The 19209-nt window shown below is 42.5% G+C and overlaps 1 protein-coding gene and 1 long non-coding RNA gene across 5 annotated transcripts in view; one reads left to right on the forward strand and one right to left on the reverse strand.

Moving 5' to 3' along the window:
* Window positions 1-4072, forward strand: part of SLC38A4 (solute carrier family 38 member 4) — a 62406-nt gene extending 58334 nt beyond the window's left edge. For 3 of the 4 annotated variants that reach the window (XM_074942159.1, XM_074942160.1, XM_074942161.1), the window contains one exon: window positions 651-4072. In XM_074942159.1, the coding sequence (XP_074798260.1) occupies window positions 651-752 (102 nt within the window). In that variant the 3' untranslated portion in view covers window positions 753-4072. The remainder of the gene's footprint in view (window positions 1-650) is intronic. The other variant, XM_074942158.1, reaches the window with a different exon arrangement.
* Window positions 1-19209, reverse strand: part of LOC141980689 (uncharacterized) — a 71683-nt gene that overhangs the window by 40924 nt on the left and 11550 nt on the right. The gene's annotated exons all lie outside the window — the stretch shown is intronic.

Genomic DNA, 19209 nt, shown 5'->3' on the forward strand with positions numbered 1-19209 from the left:
CTGAAACATTCAGAATTTATCATCCTGCACTGAGATTGAATACGTTCATTTTTGTGGCAGGAGTTGGAATGTCCTAAGATCATGCTCATTAAAGGTTCCAGTTCAGAATTTGAGAATGAAAGTCCCATTGAAGTCACTGGGACTTAACCACATAATTAAATGTAAGCAGGTACTTAAGTGCTGTCCTGAAGAGGGATGGACTGAAGCACATTCATAAGTGCTTTCCTTAGTCAAGGCATAAGGGCTTAATACTAGAAGCTGTTCTTGCTATCAGACCATGTGTGGCCATATTTAAAGGTAAAACAAAACCAGAAGATACATAAATCATATTAGTGTTCATATTAATGAAGCAAGTAAATACTAGCAAGTGGTTGCTTAGGGCCCATTCGGCAAAGCCTTGCTCACATGTGGTGACATTCACCCCTGTGCAGAGGCACTTAAATTGTGAACTGGCTTCATGCTGGCCCTCTGCACAGGAGTAACTTTCACCCAGATAGGTTCACTGAGGGACTATCAAAGATTGCTCATGCAAGTAGAACTTCATAGGTTCAGGCCCCTAGTAGGTGACAGATATAGAATGTGATTCCAGTAGAATTATTCTGTCACCTAACATATTTTCAATATTAATATGGTCTTTTCCCCAATTGCAGGCGCTGATATTTCTCATAGTTGGCATAATCTTTATGCTCGGAAGCATGACTCTAATTGCACTGGACTGGATTTACCACTCTTCAAGTTCCAAACATCACTAACCTGTGCAGTCGTGAAAGTATGTCTCAGACAGAAAATGCTTGGATATACATGCTCCAAAAGACTCTTGACACCTAGATGGGAGTGTTATTCCTAGCTAATAATTGCAAGATTCCAAAGACTGTGACTAGTAATGCCACTAGAACCCTATGGAATACTAAATCATCCTTCTTACAAGGGATAGTTATTTATACATTAAAACCTGTGCTGAACATTTCTAGCTGGGTTATAATAAAATGTGTGTTGCGAATTTTTTCCCAAAAGCACAATAAGGGTAACTGTCCATATAGTCTTCAGAAATCCATTTTTCCCCATTATTTTGATAACTACAGTTCCTAGGAAAACAATGCAGTGTCCAAAAAATCAGCTGGTGCCTTTTTATAACTGAAATACATGGACATGGCTTAAAAGCAGGGCAGAATGTAAGAGAAAAGGCAGGAGCTACCTAGGTGGTCTGAAATCTAAGTATCATTGATCTTTCAAGCCAGGAAGATGACAACTTTGACCAACCAGTCAACAAAGCTGAATGTTAAATTTGTTGTTACCTGTACTGTCAGTCATCAGGTGTGTTAGAGCTGTTAAACCCTCATTCAAAATAAAACAAGAAAACATGCTAACATGGGCCACAGTCCTACAATCAGATCTGAGTGAGTGGACTCCTGCACAGATGTGACTGCCATATGAAGCAGGGTTCCACCTGCCTGGATCAAGTTGCAGGCCTGGGGCCTATATTTAAATAAGACTTCTACATAACTATTGTTCTGTTATTATATATATCTGTGCTGGGAGCAGCAGGTGGTTCTGGTGTGGGGTTTGGTTGTTTTTTTTAAAATTCTTGTAAACGTGTGAATTTAGGTGACTGAACAACTTGTAATCTGTCTATAAACTCGTCTTCCATTATAACTCAGAGATTTAAGGAGACCACAAGGCATGTGAAAGCACACCACCCAGTATTGTTTGATACATTTTTATTTGATGTGTTCAGTGCAGGAAACTGTGATTTACTATATATATATTTATGTATATATTCTTTTTCTCTAACTATCAGAATGTTAATGTATGGTACATTATTTTTGATTTTTTATATGGGTAGCTCTTTGTTTTTATAGCCACAAACTTTATACTATTTTGAAGAAAACAGATTGGGTTGTTGGGTCTGTAAAAAGTTCATTTTTATGTATCAGTGCTTGACAAATACTTGTGAAAGCCCAAGCTGTTACCTGTGTAACAAGACACTCTGATGTTTACTACAATATCATCTTATAAAAAAATTGCAACAATACAGGCTCCTCTTCTCCTAAGAATTGTCAATATATGCTGTACAATTCTGTATTTTTGCCCTAGATTACAAAACTAGGTAGTTTCTTCTGTTAATATATTTTAGCTTGCATATGTATGCATTAGCATTAAGTCAGCATATACAATTAAGCTATATAATTTAATACAAAGGAAAAGATTAATTCAAGAGCAAGTTTATCATTCTAGGCAGTTGAGCAAAACAAAGAGAAGTTATATATTACATGGGTGGTTAGTTAGCACTCACTATCCTAGGGGCTCTGGCTGCTTACTTTATGACATGTGGGGTAAATTCTGACCTAATTTAGACCACACGCGCTCTCCATTCTCACCAGTGCAAATCAAAAGTCAATGGAATCAGATTAGCTCTGCACAAAATGTGACTGAGTGAAGAATCAGGGTAAAATTCAGCCAACTGTTTAAATTTGAAAATTAAAAACTATGGTGTATTCAGCCGTGTATTAATTAGTAAAGCCATGCAGAGTTATGGTTTGTCTGACTAATCTATTTAGTTTGATATAGAATTGACTGTGTCTGTGTGTGTGTGTACACACAGACAGAGCTTTAATGGTCCCAATTGAGTTATATCTTTCTGTGTACTATTTTATTCTTGTATAAAAGTACTGTAACCTTGGTATCCTGGAGCACATTTCTATGTATGTATTCATTATTAAGAAAAAACTGCAATATTATTTTGGTTAGGATCTTTAAGGGGATTAACACAAACAAGGCAGTGATTGAACTGATACAGAACATCTTTAACATCAGTGTCTTATGCTGTAATCCTTTCACACACTCAAAATTCCCATTGACATCAGTCAAAATCGTGCATGTAAAAGGACTGCAGCATTGAATTATAATTGTGGTTTGGTTTTGGAGGGGCTGCTAATCGAGGACTTGGAAATACATTCAGATATTTGATAAGTATTTAATCTAACTCTCCTAAAATAGAACTGCAGTAAAGATACAACCAGAAAAACTATAGGGAAATAGTGCAATCTACTGCCTTTTCACTGCATGACAGTATTTGGTTTCACATGAAAAATGAGTGGTTAACTTGAACCTACCATAACTGTGTTCAGAAACAGTTTTCAAATTCATGATAAAATGTCAAACATTAAAGCTACAGCATATTCCCACTATATGCAGAATTAGCTGCCACACATATTGTGGGATAGGCATAGTATTATACACTAATTTATTTAGCACCTCTTGGGGATGGCTGAAGTTGAATTTTCTTGTCCATTTTGTAATATTTAGGCCTTGGGACGATTTTTATTACAAAAATGTATACTGATGCATAATAAATTAACTTTTCAAAAAGCCCGCTGACTTTGTTTTTAAGTTGGTATGATCTGGTTTGGTTTTTTTTAAATGAGGCTAGAAGCAGCACTGTCTAGTGGTTAGAGCAGCAGCCTGGAAGTCAGGAAACTTGGGTTCTATTCCTAATTCTTCCACTGTGCTGCCAGGTGACCTTGGGGAAGTCATTTAACGTCTCTATTTATCAGTTTCCTCCATATGTAAAATAAGGATAATACTTAGCAACTGTTGGTAAATGCTTTGAGATATTTGGATGAAAGGCACCATATAAGTGTACAGTATTAGTTTATCAAAGTCACAGGCCATGCTTTTCAAAAAAGACTCGTGTTTTTGACTAATGATTTTGGGTGCCCAATTGAGATTCCTTAAAGGGGCCTGATTTGGGGGAGCTTAACACTTTCTGAAAATGAGGCTTCTTTCAGGTGTCTCACGTTGGGTACCCCAAATCACTAAACATTTTTTAAAATCTTGGGCGTATGTTTAACCTAATCTTTGTGCCGCTAATAGTATACAAAAATATTTATGACTTTATTGGCCTTTGGGATGCACATACAAGGTTGATCATGTATTTACTTTCTCTGCTTAGTTAACCCAATGGATTGTGTGACTGAACATCCACTGCAGTAGCATAACCATGCTGCCTACTGTGACTTGTCCCCTTGTGGAACGTATGGAGACTGAAACTAAATAATTTTTCCTTGAACTACCAGCTCAAGCTGTTATCCAATAATAAATAATAATTAAAATACCCTACTCACATTAAAAGCCTCTATTCGTCTTATTTTATATCAGGCTTTGGGAAAATTCTGCCTTCTACCTGTTTGCAGCACTCTGGCTGCTACTGCCCTTTCCTTCCTCTGCATCCCCCATAGAGAATATTACTGCCTTGCCTAGTGGATCACTGTGTCATTATACATTAATATCAAGGTGGGGGTACGTGTCACTCAGCTATAGATGTTGTCTACCTTCACCACTGAGCCACCCCAGGGAAATTGCTCTGACTGCTGATTTTGCTTCTTGTGCAAGCTTTATTTAGCCATCTCTCTTAAGTGCTCACAGAGCTCAAAAATAAGTCAGACTTTGATTATCCAGATGGAATCAGGAATGCTGAACTTATTCAAATAGCATCAGAGGGGCAGCCGTGTTAGTCTGGATCTGTAAAAGCAGCAAAGAATCCTGTGGCACCTTATAGACTAACAGACATATTGGAGCATAAGCTTTCGTGTGCGAATACCCACTTCGTCGGATGCATTTAGTGGAAATTTCCAGAGGCAGGTATAAATTTGCAAGCAAGAATCGGGCTAGGAATAACGAGGTTAGTTCAATCAGGGAGGATGAGGCCCTCTTCTAAAGCAGTTGAGGTGTGAACACCAAGGGAGGAGAAACTGCTTTTGTAGCTGTCTAGCCATTCACAGTCTCTGTTTAATCCTGAGCTGATGGTGTCAAATTTGCAAATGAACTGAAGCTCAGCAGTTTCTCTTTGAAGTCCGGTCACACGATCCATTGTCTACAGCCAAGCGCTGAGGTACAACCGCATTTGCTCCAACCCTTCAGACAGAGACCAACACCTATAAGATCTTCACCAACCTTTCTCAAAACTACGATACCCACATGAGGAAATAAAGAAACAGATCAACAGAGCCAGACGTGTACCCAGAAGCCTCCTGCTACAAGACAAGCCCAAGAAAGAAACCGACAGAACTCCACTGGCCATCACATACAGTCCTCAGCTAAAACCTCTCCAACGCATCATCCCGGACAACCCGTCCTGGACAACAATCCCTCACTTTCACAGGCCTTGGGAGGCAGGCCAGTCCTCACCCACTGCCAACCTGAAGCATATTCTCACCAGCAACTACACACCGCACCATAGTAACTCTAACCCAGGAACCAATCCATGCAACAAATCTCGATGCCAATTCTGCCCACATACCTACACCAGTGACAGAATCACAGGACCTAACCAGATCAGCCACACCATCCCTGGTTCATTCACCTGCATGTCCACTAAAGTAATATACACCATCATGTGCCAGCAATGCCCCTCTGATATGTACATCGGCCAAACTGAACAGTCCCTATGGAAATGGATAAATGGACACAAATCCGATATTAGGAATGGCAATATACAAAAACCTGTAGGAGAACATTTCAACCTCGCTGGACACACAACAGCAGATTTAAAGGTAGCCATCCTGCAGCAAAAAAACTTCAGGACCAGACTTCAAAGAGAAACTGCTGAGCTTCAGTTCATTTGCAAATTTGACACCATCAGTTTAGGATTAAACAAAGACTGCGAATGGCTAGCCAACTACAAAAGCGGTTTCTCCTCCCTTGGTGTTCACACCTCCACTGCTAGAAGAGGGCCTCATCCTACCTGATTGAACTAACTTCGTTATCCCTAGCCTGATTCTTGCTTGCATATTTATACCTGCCTCTGGAAATTTCCACTACATGCATCCGACAAAGTGGGCATTTGCCCACGAAAGCTCATGCTCCAATACGTCTGTTAGTCTATAAGGTGCCACAGGACTCTGCCGCTTATTCAAATAGACAGATGATTTCATGTGATTAATAACATTGAGTGATATTGCTTTTTGAATAAAATGAAGCTTACAGAGCATCTACATTCAAATAATCAAGGCTTGAATAAAAGATGTTTTTAAAAGTTCATATTAAATAAAGATTACTCTAGCGGACAAAAATCAGCCAGGCTTGCCTCCATATCTGCAATATTTTCCAGCATGCATTACAAACTCTGGTGCTCAGAAGGATTTGCACATTGGAGCATCACTAAAACTTTAAAAATTCAGCCCTCTCCCGGGAGATTTATATCTCCACAGATTACAAACCAGAAAGGCAGCAAACAGTGCCACCTCCTTCATTAAATAGCTTCTTCACAGTCCCCACTTTTGCATCTGTTCATAGATCTGTGCAGTTTCTACACTGCAAAGAGAAGTTAGCACCTAGAATAGGCTGTGTGGCTATATGCATGTATATGACATGTGTTGTGCGTTCGATGGCAGAGTCATCCAGGACATTTACTGGGATATCCTAAATACAGTAGCTATTGGGAGTGGATAGCAGATAGTAATGTTCTGTTTAAAACCTTTTAAGTTAGAGATGGAGTTTTAAAATGTAATTTGCTGCTAGCCTTTTCTTTTTGACCATGCATGTTTGTCTGAAGAAGAACATAGCCCAAAATATGTTTCTCCATACAAATTGGGACAGACGCACCAAATCTTTAGACTCAACCATGCAAAATGTTTATGTAGTCAGCCTTTTAATGCAGCGCTAGCAAGGAATAGCAGGCACAGCTCCCCGCTTCCCCAACTTCCTGTCGTTGTGCTGCAGTGTGTGCTGTAGAGTGAGTTCTCCAATTCGAGCTGTATATGAACGATGCTGGGGCAAATAAATTGGGGGATGAGCAAAAGATTGCTCTGCTCCTAACAATGTCGGGCACAGAAGCCCTCGATGTACACAGTGCATTCCGTGCAGATGGCGGTGGGGACAGAGAGGAAAGCTTTGCAGAAATAATCAAAGTTTGCAGAACAGTGTGTCCCTAGTGGAAAAAATGTTTTTTTATGAGAGATGTGCAGGGTGAGAACACAGAATGAAGGGGAAAGGCTATAGAATATCAGAACCGTTCAGTCACGTATAGGACCCTACCAAATCCAGGGGGTTCACTTTGGTCGATTTCACAGCTATGGGGTCTTAAAATGGGTCAGTTTCACAATTTCAGACATTTACATCTGAAATTTCACAGTGTTGTAACCGTGACAGTTCTAATCTAAAAAGGGGATTGTAGGGGGGGTCTCAGAGCTGTTGTAGAGGGGTTGCAGGATTGCCATACTCACTTCTGTGCTGCCTTCAGAAGTTTCCTGCAGCTAGAGGAGGCTCCCAGAGGTGGAGGTGGGTCCAATCTCCGCAGTGCTGCTGGGAGTGCCCCAACCAGGGGCTCCTAGCTGCTAGTCAGGGCCAGTGGTGGATTAATACATGGGGTCTGTGCCCAGGAGCCCTGGACAATTTGAAAAAATGGGTGCCCCAGCCCTGGCAGGAGCCAAGGGGTGGAAGCCCTGAGTCCCAACAGGCACTGCAGGGGCTGAAGCCCCAAGCTTGGGCACCCTGAGCCCCAGCAGGAGCCGCTGGGGCTGAAGCCCCAAGTCTGAGCAGGTGCCAGGAAGGGGGGCAGCGGCCCTGAGCCTGGGCAGGAGCCGTGGGGAGTGGAGGCGGAAGCCTGGAGCGCAGACAGGAGCTGTGGGGGGCGAAAGCCCAGAGTCCTGGCTGGAGCCACAGGGGGTGGCAACCCCCAGCCCAGGTCCCCAAATCTGGGCAGGAGCCACGGCAGGGGTGGGGGAAGCCCTGAGCCTGGCAGGAGCTGCAGGGGCTGGAGCTGTGGGGGTTGACAGACGCCAGCCCAGGCCCCTGAGCCCAGGCAGGAGCTGCAGCGGGTGGAAGCCCTGAGTCCTGGCTGGAGCCCGGGTTCCCCCAGCCCGAGCAGGAGCCGCTGGTGTGGGGCAGCAGCAGCAGGAGCTGCAGGAGCCGCGGGTGGTGGAGGAAGGGAGTGGGGGCAACGGTGGCAACCCCGGAGCTAGGGCAGCCCAGACAGGAGTCACCGGAGGGGGCAGCCCCAAAGAGCTGCAGGGGCTGGAGCTATGGGGTGTGGCAGCCCCCAACCCAGGTCTCTCAGCCTGGGTAGGACCCGCAAGTGTTGGAAGCCCCAAGCCCTGCCTGTTGCCTGGGTGGCCCCTAGCCCTGGCAGGAGCCATGGGTGGGGTGGGGAGAGCAGCAGCACTGAGCCGCGGCAGGAGCTGCAGGCGGCAGAAGCAGGCCCCAGCCCAGGTGCCCTGAGCCTGGTGCCCCAAGCACTGGCAGGAGCTGTGAGGGGGGTGGAGGTGGCAGCCCCCAGCCTGGGCCCCCCGAGCCCCAAAAAAGACCTGTGGGGGAGGGGGCAGAAGCCCAGAGCCCAGCTCTGGGGCTGTTGCACCGCAGAAGTGAGGTGGTCCCTCCCCAGCCTGGCTGATTTCGGAGATATCAGATTTCAAGGGGAAGGGCTTATTTCACGGTCCATGACATGTTTTTCACAGCCGTGAAATTGGTAGCGCCCTAATCATGTATTTATAAAGAACTTGGGGTTCACCCCAGGCTTGGGTCCTAAGGCAGTCCCAGGCAAGTATTGATGGACTACCTACAATAACCATGGGGCAGCTCAATTAAAGCTGGGTCTTTTCCATCACTGTGTTCCATTTGCTATTCCTCCTTTGATGAGGCTGTGCACATGGTTTGATCTTGTGGCCCAGGGTTCCGCTGGTGAAATGTGATATCAAGTCTGCTTTTTGATTGCTGCCGATGCACCTTTTTGACTTTAATCTTTTGGGTTTCTTTTTAAGGACTGCATTATTGCGATAACTGTAAGCCCAGGGGATATTCAATAGCTTATTCAGCATTTAAAAAATTCTGTTCAGTGCTACACTGGGCAGTGGTTTGGGAATCTGGTTTATGGCAGCTAATACACTATTTAGATTAGTTTTTGTTCACAGGCAGGGTGGATTCGGACGAGCGTGAGAGACTGATGGACTCCTTCCAGTCTTTGTTGGATAAATTGGGCATACCTCTAGCAGGGGAAAAGACAGAGGGGCCGTCCTATAAGCTGACCTACCTGGGCATTCAGCTAGACACACTAATGAGTATATCTTAACTCCCTCAGGATAAGCCTTGGGAGCTACTGGGCTTGATTAGCAGCTGTGTAAAGGCCGAGAAAGTTACATTTCATGAGCTGCAATCTATTATAGGTCATCTTAACTTTGCTTGTCAGGTGGGCATTTTGCACCCAGCTTTCACAGGCCACCACAGGAATATCTAGGCCTCACCATTTTATAAAACAGTTATAAAGAGATGAAAGAGGATTTGGGGGTGTGGGAACAATCTGAGCCATTTCAGTGGGGTTTCCTTGTGGAGGAAGGAATGGACACTTGAGGCTGATTAATTAAGAAAAATGCCACAAGCGGGATTCATAATCATAAAACGGTGAGCAGGACGCCCACCCCAGAGTGTGTGAGGCAGTGTTATCCACCTCATGTTCTTGAGTTCTACAACCAAAAGTTCCTTTTCTGTGCCCCTCTCTACTCCCTCACCATATCCCACTCACAGTGATTGTCCTTGGTCAGCGAGGACCCAGGGTTCAGAGGCGCATCTCTGTGAGTTCACCTCCCACCGAGGGAAGAAGGCACCTTGCTTGCTCCAGCATCTGAGCACTAGCTTTGGCTGGCCGCCCCACCCACCACTGCTCCTCGCCACCTGGCCACCCCACCAGCTGCTGCTCCTCTCCGCTGGCTGTCCCACCAGCCACGGTTCCTCACTGCCTCACCAGCTGCTCATTCTGCTCACCGCCTCACCAGCCACTCGTTCACCAGCTGACTGTCAGTCACATTCTGCTGCCACCTGCCTCTCTGTCGTGACCTCTGCACATCAGTCTCTTAGTAATTTTCAGCTATTTGCAGGCTGGACAGAAACACTGCCCCCATCTCAAGTGATTTCAGTTCTCAGTGATTTTTACCTCTTAGCAGGAAGGGCAGAAACACTACCCCACCACAACTGATTTCAGCTCTGATTGAACATTTAAAGTAACAAAGAGGCTCCTAATGAAGCCTACTTAGCTCTTTCTTTGAACAGTGGGGAGGGTCCACACACCTCCTGGCTGGAACACCTGTCCCCACCCCTCTTATTTTCACAGGACTCTGGCATTCGAGCCCCTGGCTTAAAGAGTTCCTTTCAGCTGAGGGTGACTCCCTTATTTGGGACAGGTTAAGCACAGTTCTGCTCCCTTTTATTCATACCATAATTACAACATTGGTAACAGCATTTCACTACCCCTGCATTCAGCACTAAAATGATTTGTAACCCAACACCAGCCAAAGTTGATTACTTTGAGCAAAACATCACTCTAAGCACAGCAGGAGCAAACTGTATTTACATGAACACACCTAAAGTCTCTCCACCTCCTAGCTAGCTGTCAGGGAGGAATTCATTCAGATCCTGCTTACATCATAAGAAGGGAGCAAGACCTCTTTTGCACTTAAAAGCAGACTGAGAATTTGGCAAGATGGGAACTGGCCCATCAAAGCTACAGTGATCAAAGAAGAATCTCTTTGCTCATACTAGGTTATCACAGACAAAGGCAAAAATCTTATGAAGAAATCAAAAGCATCTGCTCTAGATACCTGGCAACTTGGCCAACATAAGTGAAATGAAAGCAGACTTACAAGGCGAAAACAATTCACAAACTGAACCTGTTATTGACCATGAGACTGAAGAGTCTGTCACAACAAGGACTTTTCTCATGGGGGTCTGCAATAAAGCAGTTTTGGAATGCCCTAAGAGACTGATGGAGACACATTCAAAGTTGTGTTAAAGCAAACTGGAGGGCTGGTAATTCAGTTATTCTAGTCTATTTGTTAATGTTTGTATTACTTTAATTTAATAGTTTTTTAATGCAGTAAAGGGATCTTAAACAGAAAAGATATGCTATCAAGTAAGTCCTCGAGGAAGCATGGAGATGCCACATTTCCTGTATACTCTTTATGCACTCTTTGGTTTCCTGTGACACTTCCTGCTTGAAGTAGGAAAAAAAAAAAGCCCAGGACAGGGCAATTGGAGGGTGTAGCTACACAGAATAGTAGAAAGTTCTGTTATCTCATTTCTATACATAGTTTCTGTTCACAATAAAGGTTTTATCTGGACACCAGTCTGCTTGTCAAAACAAACAAACAAACAAAAACCCACAGTGGACTCACCTAGTGCAAACATCAATTCTCCTCATCTTTAGATCGCCCCTAATCCTCCACACACAGTACAGAGCTCCACATCTCTGGTGCTATACACAACTGAAACGACTCACAGCTTTTTGGGCCTCTTTCTGGCATGTAGAGTACCCATGGATTAAGGCCATAAATAGTTATACACATAAGAAAAATAAGTAGCCCACTGTGATCTGCCACTTAGGTAAAGCAAATATTGAGTTTCAATTCAATGAAAAGAAAACACGTGTGATTAAAGCCATATGAAAAATCCTCTCTGTCAGGGTTTTCTCCCCACCCTGAACTCTAGGGTACAGACGTGGGGACCCACATGAAAGACCCCCCTAAGTTTATTTCTACCAGCTTAGGTTAAAAACTCCCCAGGCACAAATTCTCCCTTGTACCTTTGGTTTAAGTAACGCTGCCACCACCAAGTGATTTAACAAAGAACCAGGGAAAAGGACCACTTGGAGTTCCTCTTCCCCCAGCAATCCCCCCAAGCCCTTACAACCCCTTTCCTGGGGAGGCTTGAGAATAATATCCTAACCAATTGGTTACAAAATGATCAAAGACCCAAACCCCTGGGTCTTGGAACAATGGAAAAATCAGTCAGATTTTTAAAAGAAGGATTTTATTTTAAAAAAATGGTAAAAATCATCTCTGTAAAATCAGGATGGAAAATACTTTACAGGGTATTCAGATTCAAAACACAGAGAATTCCCCTCTGGGCAAAATCTTAAAGTTACAGAAAACAGGAATAAACCTCCCTCTTAGCACAGGGAAAATGCACAAGAAAAGCAAAAGATAAACTAATCCACCTTGCCTGGTTTACCTGTACTGGTTGCAATATTGGATTGGGATGGGTTGGAAAAGATGGATTTCCGTCTGGCCCCTCTCAGTCCCAGGAGAGAACCCCCACACAAAACAAAGAGCACAAACAAAACCTTCCCCCTTCCCAAGATTTGAAAGTATCTTCTTTCCTCATTGGTCCTGTTGGTCAGGTGCCAACCAGGCTATTTGAGCTTCTTAACCCCTAACTGGTCAGGAGGAATTCTAGGCTACCCTTAGCTGTATGTTTATGACACTCTCCCTTTTAAGTCTTCTGGCATCATCCTCTTTCAAATTCCTCCCTCACACTTCATGCAGAAATTTTCCCAGGCTTGTTCTCCTGACCAGTGACCACATACTCTCCCTCACCTGAAGTTCTGTCCTGGCTTGGTGCTTCTTATGATGTAAATTCCTTGGGGCAAAGAAAGTGTCTTACTTCAGAAATTGTAAGTTCTGAAGCGCAGCAGATTGATAATGGAAGCTAGTCATCAGGGAAAAATCCATGTCTGGCAGGACTAAGGACAATGAGGAGTTTAAGTATATTAGGAACCAAAGAAATCTCAGCAATGGTACAGGCCCATTAGTAGACGGAGATGGTAAAAATGTTAATACTGATGCAGAAAAAGCAGAAGTGTTCAATAAATGTTTCTGTTCCGTATTTGGAAGGAAGCAGGATGATGTACTCATAGCATATGAAGGTGATGAAGTACTTTCCAGTCCTTTAATAACCAAGGAGGTTGTTAAATAATGTTTACTTGGGATAAACATTTGAAAATCAGCAGACCCAGATTTCTTGCACCAAAGAGTCCTAAAAGAGCCGACTGAGGAGATCTCTGTCTCACTGATCATAGAATCATAGGATTAGAAGGGGCAGCAAGGGTCATCCTGTCAAGATGCAGGATTTATTGTGTCTAAACCATCCAAGACAGATGGCTATCCAGCCTCTTTTTCAAAATGTCCAGTGAAGGAGCTTCACAACTTCCCTAAGCAGTTTGTTCCATTATCCTACTGTTCTCACATTTAGGAAGTTTTCCTTTGATTTAATCTAAATCTGCTATGCTGTAGTTTGAACCCAATGCCTCTTGTCCTGCCTGTGTGGCAAGAGAGAACAATTTTTCTCCAACTTTTTTATGGCAGCCTTTCAAGTATTTGAAGACCACTATCGTGCCCCCCCTTAATCACCTCCTTTCCAAACTAAACATACCCAGGTCCTTCAGCCTTTGCTCATATGACTTGCATTCCATCCCTTTGATCATCTTTGTCACTCACCTCTGAATCCTTTCCAGTTTCTCTACATACTTTCTATACAGTGATGACCAAAACTGGACACAGTACTCCAGCTGAGGCCTAACCAGTGCCAAATAGAGTGGTACTATCACTTCCCATGATCTGCATGTTATGCTTTTGTTAATGCAGCACAAAATTGCATTTGCTTTTTTTGCAACAGCATCTCATTGTTGACTTATATTGTGGTTGTGACCCAGCACAACTCCAAGATACTTCTCAGCAGTGCTGCTGCCAAGCCAGTTATCTATTCCCCATTCTGTATTTGTGCATTTGGCTTTTTTTCCCCTAAATGTGGCACCTTACATTTGTCTTTGTTGAATTTCATTTTGTTGTCTATAGTCCAATTCTCCAATTTATCAAGATCCCTTTGAATTTTAGCTCTATCCTCCATCCCCAGCTTTGTGTCATCTGCAAATTTGATCAATATGCTCTCTAGTCCTATATCCAGGTCATTAATAAAGATGTTAAACAGGACCCCAAACAGATCCCTGTGGAACCCCACTTAAGACCTCCTTCCAATCTGACATCATTCCATTAATAGTTACTCTTTGTTTGTGGTTCTTTAACCAATTATGTATCCACTTAATGATAATTCTACTAAGCCCACATTTCTCCCGCTACTTATCAGAATGTTTTGTGGCACTGTGTCAAAAGCCTTGCTAATGTCTACCACATTCCCACTATTCACCAAACCAATTACCTTGACAAAGAAGGAAATCAAGCTGATTTGGCATGATTTGTTCTTAGTAAATTCATGCTGCTTGCTAGTGATCACCCCTTCAGCCTCCAGGTATTTGCAAATTGAATGTTTTATACATTACTCCAGTAGCTTCCCAGGTATCGAGGTCAGGCTCACTGGTCTATAGTTTCCCAGCTCCTCCTTTCCCCCCTTTTTAAAGATGGGCACTATGTTAGTCCTTCTCTAGTCTTGTGGAACCTCTCCTGTCATCCATGAGTTTGCAATTATTATTGCTAGTGGCTCCAAGATTTCTTCAACTAATTCCTTAAGCACTCTGGGATGAATGGCATCAGACCTCATTGACTTAAATTCATTCAAATTAGTCAGAAGATCTCTGATGTGTTCTTTACTTATCCTAATCTGTCCCCTTTATTGTCTATGATAACTTCATTAGTTGTCCTGTCACATGTTATTTTTTGTGTGAAGACTGAAGCAAACTAGGCATTGAGCAGCTCTGCCTTCCTATCATCTTCTGTTACCAGCTCACCTTCCCCACATTCCTGATCTCTCTTAAGATGCTAAGTTTCAATAAATCTTGGAATACTGAGGACATTCTAGAAGACGGCAAGAGTGCTAATGTTCTAAAAGGTCAAGCAGGATGACCTAGGTAACTAGAGGCAGGTCAGCCTGACATCAATTCCCAGCACATCATTCCACAAAAATCAGCAAACATTTCACTGTGCCTTGTTTCCCCATAATTACTTCCCTGCCAGTGTTGTTGCTCCCTACTTTAGCATTCATATCTCCAATTACTTGGAGGACACCACCAATAAGACTTTCTGGGGCTGACATAGAAGTGGTCTGATATTTCACATATTTTGGCAGCATTGTAAGTATGACAGGTGGAACAGACAAAGACATTAAAGTCAGAATAGCAAAAGCCAAGCGTACCTTCATAACTCTAAAGCCAATCTGGAGAAACAGAAATTTTGCCCTTCAAATGAAACTTTGCCTATTTAACACCATTGTAAAATCAGTCTTACTATATGGTGCTGAAATGTGGGGATTTATTAAGACGTCAATAAACTCCACAATTTCCTAAACAGGTGCCTCAGACAATCCTGCAATATCAGATAGCCAGAAAAAACAAAGAACAAAGAACTCTGGAGGAGGGTGAAACAGGACATCATGGAACAAAAATGGAGATGGTTAGGATATACATGGAGGAAGGACCCGAACATCATAAGACAGGCATTGGACTGGAACCCCCTAGGGCAAGAGGGCAATGAGGGACAACATGGAAATGCACAATAGAAGCAGAATTGAAAACCATCAAAATGGCATGGGAAGAAGCTTGCAGCAAGAGACTGTCAAAGATGGAAGGCAATGGTGAAGGGTCTATGCTCTGCATGGAATAAAGAGGCATAAATCAAAACAAAGGACTCTTTAATCTAGCAGAGAAATGGCATAAAAAACCAATGGCTGGAAGCTGAAGCCAGACAATTTCAAATAAGAAATAAGGTACACATTAACAGTAAGTCATTAACCACTGAAACAAACTATTAAAGGAAGTGGTAGATTCTTCATTCCTTGAGGTCTTCAAATCAAAACTGAATGCCTTTCTGGATGATATGCATAAGCCAAACACAAGTTTTTGAGCTCAGTACAGGGGTAACTGGGTGAAATATAATAGGCTGTGATATGCAGGAAGTCAGAGTAGATGATTTAAGTTCCCTTTTGCCCTTGAACTCCTGGGAGAATTCTGAACCACTGCTCAGGCACAGAATTCATGTCTGGCACAGAATTTTTCCCCCCACAGAAAACACATTCTGCTGGAGAAATGCTGCAGTTCTGCCATTCACCCACCAGAGTCTGCTGTGGTACCAGAATAGCCAGCAGCCCACTGCATTCATCACAGCACCTTACCCGTGGAGCCAGGTTAGGACACACAGAGTGGGGCACATGGAGCTGCTGGGGGGGTCACAGACTGTTGTTCAGAAGGGCTGGGGGGGATAGACTGGAGCACGGGCTCAGGAGCCAGTGGGGTGACAGGACTGATCCAGGGGCTGAATGGGAAGGGGGCTGCAGGGCCACATGGGGATGGGGATGTCACATAACCAGATCCAGGTATGACTGCTTTGAAATATCACCCAAGAATTCTGAGGGAACTCAAATGTGAAATTGCAGAACTACTAACTGTGGTTTGCAACCTATCATTTAAATCAGCTTCTGTACCAAATAACTGGAGGATAACTAATGTGACTTCAATTTTGAAAAAGGGCTCTAGAGATGATCCCAGCAATTACAGGCCAGTAAGTCTAACTTCAGTACCAGGCAAACCGGTTGAAACTAATAGTAAAGAATAGAATTGTCAGACACATAGATGAACATAATTTGTTGGGGAAGAGTCAACATGGTTTTTGTAAAGGGAAATCATGCCGCACCATTTACTAGAATTCTTTGAGGGGATCAACAAGTATGTGGACAAGTGGGATCCTGTGGATATAGCGTACTGATTTTCAGAAACCCTTTGACAAGGTCCCTCACCAAAGGCTCTTAAACAAAGTACACTCTCATGGGATAAGAGGGATGGTCCTCTCACGAATCAGTAACTGGTTAAAAGATAGGAAAGAAAGGGTAGGAATAAATAGTCAGTTTTCAGAATGGAGGCAGATAAATAGTGATGTTCCCCAGGGTTCTGTACAGGGATCATTCCTATTCAACATATACATAAATGATCTGGAAAAAGGGGTAAACAGTGAGGTGGAAAAACTTGCAGATGATACAAAAGTACTCAAGATAGTTAAGTCCAAAGCAGACTGCAAAGAGCTACAAAGGAATCTCACAAAACTGGGTAACTGGGCAACAAAATTGCAGATGAAATTCAATGTTGATAAATGCAAAGTAATGCACATTGCAAAACATAATCCCAACTATACATATAAAATGATGGAGTCTAGATTAGCTATTGCCACTTTGAGACATTGTGGATAGTTCTCTGAAAACATCCACTCAATGTGCAGCAACAGTCAACAAAGCTAACAGAATGTTGGGAACCATTAAGAAAGGGATGGATAATAAGACAGAAACTATCATATTGCCTCTGTATATATCCATGGTACACCCCCTTCTTGACTACTGTGTCCAGATCTGGTCACCCCATCTCAAAAAAGATATATTGGGATTGGAAAAGGTTCAGAAAATGGCAACAAAAATGATTAGGAGTATGGAACAGCTTCCGTATAAGGAGAGATTAATAAAACTGGGACTTTTCAGCTTGGAAAAGAGACATCTAAGGGGGGATATGATAGAGGTCTATAAAATCATGACTGGTGTGGAGAAAGTAAATAAGGAAGTGTTATTTACTCCTCCTCATAACACAGAAACTAGGGGTCATCAAAATGAAATTAATAGGTAGCAGGTTTAAAACAAAACAAAGGAGGTATTTCTTCACACGGTGTACAGTCAACCTGTGGAACTCTTTGCCAGAGGATGTTGTGAAAGCCAAGACTATAACACGGTTCAAAAAAGAACTAGATAAATTCATGGAGGATAGATCCATCAATGGTTACTAGCTGGGATGAGCAGGAATTGTGTCCCTAGCCTCTGTTTGCCAGAAGCTGGGAATGCGCAACAGCGGATGGATCACTTGATGATTACCTGTTCTGTTCATTCCCTCTGGGGCACCTGACATTGGCCACGGTCAGAAGACAGGATACTAAGCTAGATGGACCTCTCATCTGATCCAGTATGGCCATTCTTTTGTTCCCGTTAAAAATAATATTGTAATTCTTTCATTAGTATGTAGTACTGCTCTCTCTTGTATGGAATCAGAATTAGTTAATTGTATATACTACTGCCCTGTACTACTAACAGTTTTGTAAGCATGTCCTTTAACTCAGGTATTAGGGGTTTGGACTTTAGACCAGCAAGGTCTGGGTTAACGCCACACTATCACCATAAAGTTTGAGCATCCAAGGTGTGCAGCATAGTGACAACCACGAAGTCCTGAGCCACTGATTAATAACAATAACTAGACATATATCTTTCTGTGACAAATAATAAACAGTGACAAGCTAATAACCTCCTTGCTAAAACACTGAAGTCCAATCATATATACAAAAGCCTTCATTTAGCATCTCATTTCTGATGCAATACCAGCTTCCTACACCCTCAGAGGAGGACCCACCAATTATGTGCATACTAGATAATTGATTTTACAATAGTAAAGAAATAGTAAGAATAGTTTAATAGAGTTTGTGGTTGGCTTGACAAATTTCTTCAGTTGTGGAAAAAACAAAAATTAAAACAAGAAAAGAAGAGTCTCCTATAACAGATGAGCTAATGAAATTGGATTGTTTGCACCCACGCAGAATATTATTTTAAATGTCATCTTTACTTTCAGTTTTAATTCTAAGGATTTATGAATAATTAAAAAAAATTAATTCAATAGTGAGTGTGAAATGACACTAGACATCGAACCCTCTCATTAGAAGGGCCCAAAAGGGGTGCGAATATTCTCCTCTGGCAACATGAATCCACACATGGAATTAATTTTGTCATCTCAAGCTAGTGCCAACTGAAACTGCCAAGTTTTGCCTGGTTTGGAGTCAAAACTAAATGGAGCTGAACATGAAACTATAAATCAGCACAGGTTCATTCTAAACTCATCCCTGGTTCACCATAAAGTTTGTGAAACTGAAGGAACTATTTGGTAAAATTGGCCTGACTTTCAGGTTTGTAATAAAGTTTTCCCTGGTTTCAGGTTTTGTTACAACATGATTAATTTGCACAGCTTAATGAAGACCTCCTTTAATATTTCAACTAGTCATATATTCACTGCTTTACAAGTCAGTGCCTAAAACTGCTCATAAACATGTATCACCTAACAAAAATAAAAAATGAAAAGTGATATGTGACCAAAGCAAAATATTCATAATGCCTTCAAACTGGCATTTTATAAACGTCCTTTTTCAAGCACTCTGGCACTACTCCTACAAGAAGAGCTTAATAGCACAGCCTCATTGCCAGCATGTCTGAACATTCCCACTGCTGTTTCTGTTGTGTATTTCCACTCTTATCATGGTGATGTGTTACCATCTTCTGGTTACTGGGAGATACAATGAAGTGCAATGTAAGTTAAATCTAGAAACAATGGCTTCCTCTTTCTGTGAGCTGAGACCTGTAATTACTTGTCCCTCCACCCCTACAAATCAGTTCTGTAAGTAAGACACTACAGGACTCTGAAATAGG

This window comes from Natator depressus, chromosome 1 (genome assembly GCF_965152275.1).
Source record: "Natator depressus isolate rNatDep1 chromosome 1, rNatDep2.hap1, whole genome shotgun sequence".
Classification (NCBI taxonomy): domain Eukaryota; kingdom Metazoa; phylum Chordata; order Testudines; family Cheloniidae; genus Natator; species Natator depressus.